General features: G+C 44.0%; 1 protein-coding gene across 1 annotated transcript; it reads right to left on the reverse strand.

Moving 5' to 3' along the window:
• Positions 1-259: 259 nt before the first annotated feature.
• LRRC47 (leucine rich repeat containing 47) lies at positions 260-5,386 on the reverse strand (the record flags this gene model as incomplete). The annotated part of the gene is made up of 6 exons (XM_010286122.1): positions 260-499; positions 1,378-1,467; positions 1,899-2,001; positions 2,888-3,003; positions 4,253-4,369; positions 5,147-5,386. Coding segments are annotated over 6 exons (906 nt in total), but the record flags the coding sequence as incomplete, so codon positions are not given.
• Between the last annotated feature and the right edge of the window lie 8 nt (positions 5,387-5,394).

Genomic DNA, 5,394 nt, shown 5'->3' on the forward strand with positions numbered 1-5,394 from the left:
CTTCCAATACCTCCTCTGCCTTTCAGTTCACATTTGAAGATGCCGCTTTCTCTGCCTAGTCAGAATACTGATGACTTTCTATGAAGGCTGAAAGAATGCAATACTCCTTCCTGTAGCTTAATCAAACTTTAAAGTTTTCACATACCCAGGCAGGATGCACCGCTGCTTTTCTTTAACAAAACCAAACCACTGCGCACAAGTTGCATTGTTGAATATGGAAAAAAAAAAATTTGAACCACTTTCTTAGCTTTGATAGCTGCTAACGTATTACAGTCAGAAGAGAAGAAACTGTGGTTAGGTCAGTTTTTGAAGGATAAAGTACTCTCAAGTTTCCATCTGTGTCCACCACTCGAACCTGCTCAACTACCAATGGAAAATTCATTGGCTGTACATTTTGGCTGGGGTTCAAATTCACCGGTTCACACAGAGCATCAGGTTCGTTATCTGAGCCTGAGTCTTCCTTATTTTCCAAGGTGTATCTGTTCAGTTCTGCAATTTTCTGTTAAATGCAAAATACAGAAAACAAGATTACTTGGTTACAAGATTATGTTCTTCAGTGAGTTAGAATCGTTCAGGGAACTGAAAGGGCTTTTGATGTTATCACTGCTGTGCTCACCAGGAAGTCCCGCTCCTCTGACCAGTTTAATTTTTTGTGTTTAAAGACAAAACTTGGGCTTTGTCAAAGCACTGGATTCTAAACAACAAGAGCCTGCTGTAGGATTGCCACTGATGAGTTTGCTTTTGGTGCATTTGAAATTGTCTCTGTTACTACCTTGCGTCAACTACACAAGTCAGTTGACCTTTAGAACCCATTGGTGAAGGCTATGTCAACCACACAAGAAAAAATACATTTACCTTGCAAAATATTTAACAGCGCACTACCCTGTACTCGCCATATACCGAGCTTCCCCCTTTCAGTCAGAAAGCATGCTGAACGGCATTTAATGAGACCGTCCTGCTGCTCATACGGTATCTGAAAGACAATCCTAGAATAATGATAGGACCAAGCAAGCTAACTGTGTCAGGCAGGCTGAGATGAGAAATTTCACTAAAAGAATTTGTTGGCAGCAACTGAAGCCTTAAGAGCACTAACAAGAGTAATGTGTTCAAAGTCAAACCGTAAATTTCCATTTGTGGTAACACAACGTTACGTTATTTACCCTGGGGAGTTTTGAGGTCTGCCAGCTAGTTGGGGTACAGGAACAGAAAAACCTTTTGCGATACAGCAAGAATGGAAGAGTAAGGGAAGGAGAGGGAATACTACTACTACTAAAATAAAAATCAACTTCTGTATTCTTCTCCATACATGTGAGCAATTAAACATTTTGTTAAGAAGCACACCCAGAACAGACAGGATTATTTTGCTGATCTGCCTACCAGAATCAGTGTGTCCATGACATCTTTGCATATCTGTAGACTGGTATCGCTTGTCACTTCCAGAAACAGGTCGCGGGTCTCTTTTCTAATCTGTAAGAATTTCACAGTTAAAGCAAGTAAGGAATCAGAGCCGACTCACCCACAACCACTTGGCAACATTTCAATACCCAACCTGAATGAAAGGCTTTCATTCAATTCAACCGCAGGCAAAGTACTGCCTTTCTTTGCAAGTCAAAAACCATATTCTTCCCCTTCAATAAAGCCATCTCTGCAAAGGCAGACCGGTGCCTTTGGAACAGCTTGCCAGAGCTTTACAGATTTACAAAGGTAAAAATGTAACTCCGAGATCCATCTCAATCTGACAGTCTAGCAGAGAAGATTCAGGCTTTGAAGATTTGTAGTTGGAATGCAATCACAAGTTTCACAGAACTGCATGTATCTTTGAATCTGGAGTTAAATATCTCAGCAGAAAGAAATGCCATTTAATTCGGATTTAACGTATTTCCACCAACAGAGAGTACCTTTGTTTTCTCACTGTTGGTTATTGGTGGGAAAGAAATCGCAACGCCTTCGGCATCCACAAGACACGGGTACTTATCTTTGCCATCCAATAACTGGAGATACCTGCCAAGAAAAACAAAGCAGCAAGAAGTGAGAAACTGAAACAGCAGCTGCACAGAATTGCAGAAAATGGCAACAAAAATGAGTTAGTCCCTTCCTACCTACCACGTAGCAGAAAGAGAAGCCTGAGCACTAGAACTCAGCAAAGCAGTATCACGGTGATACAGCCAAACAAGAGGAAACTTGTTGGCTGGAACCATGAAGTAACTCACACTTTAACATCCCCGCTGTCAAAGTAGACAGATGTGCTGCTAGTGCTTTCAGAGATCCCAGCACTCAACCAGGAATATCAGAGTTCACTGTCCGATTCCTCCAGACAAGCTTACTTAATTCTCCCTCTTACTTCCTATGGCGATATACAGTTCTCCCGTCGTGTACCTGACAGATTTCCCCAAGCCGTACGAGTGAGGCATATGGGTGGTGATCGCTGTAGTAAACGGGACAGGGCAGTGCCACACTCCGCTTTATAGTTCATCTGCTCCTACACACAGATTTACCGCACCTCTCATTTGCTTAGTCTATTGAAAGTGCACGACATAGGCTTCATTCCTCCTTGTTTCCTTTCTATTTGCTATTCTAAATATAAATTATTCTTAGAGGTGACAAAAAATAGAACAAGAATTTACTCTTGATGCAGCTAGAAATAGCAGAAGGCACTCGTCATCCTCGCTTCTCTCCATGTTACTCTTTATGTATAAATTCTGCTCAGTGTTTTTCATCTCGACTCCTAAAAGCTCGTGCTGGGTTTGTTAGCCCCATCACCATTACAGAACATGCCTCTACATGGTATGTAACGCTACATTTGAGCACATTTTCTTCAGTGCTGTTTTTCCAGACGAGTCACCAAATTTCACCTGAAGAAAAAACAGCAAGAGATCAATGTACTGACTTGTGCAACCCAGAGACATTCTGACGCTTCTTCTGTTTCCTCTGTTCCTCAGCTTCTAACTGCAGCTGACGGAGAAGATCCTTTGCCTTGATCTCCTTTCGACCCAGGGGCGTTATCTACGCCATACAAGAACAGAAACATTTGAATTTAAGAGCGACTCAGACACTGGGGTCATTAAAACTCTCCTGTAAGCAAGTCAATAATTAAAATCTTATACTTCAGTCTGCTGTCATCCCTAACACATTATTCAGTATGGAAATATACTTCCAATTTCACATCGACTACTACGATCATGCTGAGGTTAAACCTTCGCGTGAGCTGCAACACCCACTTGAAAAACAGGCTCATTCACAGGCACTAAGCCAGGCCTGGACAGTTTTCTGAGCCATTCCCTTCACTGTCATACCTTAGTGAATAATGCAAAAGCCTGCCATCTCGAAACAGAAGCCAGGAACAGAAGGCTCTGTAAGCCATCAGGAAAACGAAGAATTCGTTCCTGAGGATCAGGCCACGTGCACAGAACGGTTACAATCACAAGGTGTCAAGAGCAGAACACAAGAACTTTGGGTCAGCCCCAAAGAGTCAGAGTATCCAGACTGCTTGGTCCTTCAGTGAGATCAGTTCTGGAGGTGGGATATTAACGGGCATGCTGAAATTGGCCTACGTAAGTAAGGATGATGAATTTGAAATACAATTTTATATTCTGGATTGAAGTACAGTCTAAGAGCTTCTCATACAGATGTACTGCAAGCTTTTTTTTTTGCCTTTTTTTTTTTTTTTTTCATTCTCTTATTTGAAGGCAGCAACACAAACAACCCAAGATTGAGTAAACCTACAGAACCGGCAGGGATTTTAACTAGGCTACCTTGAAGGCCACTGCCAATCTGGATGCTCTCATACAAATGAGCATCCGCTTTGCTGTATGACACTCCAGGCACATTCTAACATATATGGACCTCCAGGGAACATTAAGGTGGTAACACCACAACACAGCAGAAAGGATCAACACCGAAACACTGACATCTCAGCCCAGCTAAGCAGAGACATGCATTAAGCAATATCAGAATGTTTGTAGAGGGGAAAAAAAACAACCTTATATCTTCTTTCCCTGATTTAAGTCCCAGTACAGATGCACTCTTAACTGGTCATGGAGTAACACTAGGTAGCTCTGCGAGGCTTGTTGAAGCAGGTTTTGTTACAGCAGGACAGCAAGAATGTTAGTACAGCTTCTAAATTAAAGTTCCTGGGGTTAGTTTTTCTAGGAGCAGTTTTTCACAGGCTAAGAAAAATTTCTTTCCGTCCTATGCAGTTCCAGAAAACAGAAGGGAAAAAAGCGGAAAGGCCCACCGATGCCACTAGCCCTACCTTCAGCTCATCAGGAGGCTGAACGTCGTATACCAGAGGACCTTTGATCAGCTGCAAGTCGTGGGTGGCAATTGTGGCTGCTGTCCGCTTTTCACAAATGTCTTCATGCAGTTTAGTCTAAAACATAAAGAATGCCATCAGACTATACCAAAACCATCAGCATGATTTATTACTCCTAGGGTTCAAATTCTTCCGTATTTAATGTTTGTAGCATGATCAGTTAGTTGAGTAACCCTTTTGCATAAAACGGAGCCCTTCTCTTCACCCATGGAATAACTATCTGACTTACAACCCAAACGTAAAGACAGCGAAGCATAGCACATGATGCGTTTCTCAAGTGAGAGACAAACAGTTTTAAGTCAGAAAACAATCACAAAGATGATAGAAGCTTCTGAAAGAAGCTAACACCTGCCACCTCACAGACCAGCGAGCAGCATGCCAGGCGAAAGCCTGCGGTTACGATACCTCGGTTGGAAGGCTAGGCGCGCAAGATGGTTTTAGCACAGATTAGGAAACCTGGAGCCAAAGTAGGGTACTTCTAACGCGGACGCGGGTTTATTATTAGTTCTCAACAGGCTCCACAGCACCAACGAGCTGCTGCTATGGATGCAACGCAAACACGCGTGCGTTCGTCGCCCTCTCATGGCAATATCCGAGCTCCTATTGGGTTCCTCAGGAAAACCAGTTTTACTTATTATGGACTGACCCGGCGGCCCGCGGCTGGCAGAGCCCACTCTACACTGCCTCCCTGCCGCACCCTCACCACCAGCTAGGTGAAGAGCTCACCCTGCATTGCAGAAATTTATCTGCAGGAAGGAGGCTGGAACAGTCTGCTTCCACCTCTGCTAGCAACGTTCCCCTTGCAAACACCTAATGCAAGACGGCAGCAGTTACCTGCACAGACAGGAACCTCTTCAGGGCATTTCCCGGCTTTAAGTTCACTCCCTTCAGCACGCAGCACACAATGAAGGGTCGAACATCTTTGACGCCCGGGCTGGCTTTGACCGCCAAGGGCGCCGGGTTTTCGGAGACGTGCAGGACCTTCAGCAGCAGCTTGCTCGCCTCCTCCAGCTGGTCCTGCTCCCCGTCCCCGCCATCCTTCTTTTGCTGCTTCTCCCTCTTCTTCTTCCTGGCCTCCTCTC

The sequence above is a fragment of the Phaethon lepturus genome, unplaced genomic scaffold (genome assembly GCF_000687285.1).
Source record: "Phaethon lepturus isolate BGI_N335 unplaced genomic scaffold, ASM68728v1 Scaffold41444, whole genome shotgun sequence".
In the NCBI taxonomy this organism is placed as follows: domain Eukaryota; kingdom Metazoa; phylum Chordata; class Aves; order Phaethontiformes; family Phaethontidae; genus Phaethon; species Phaethon lepturus.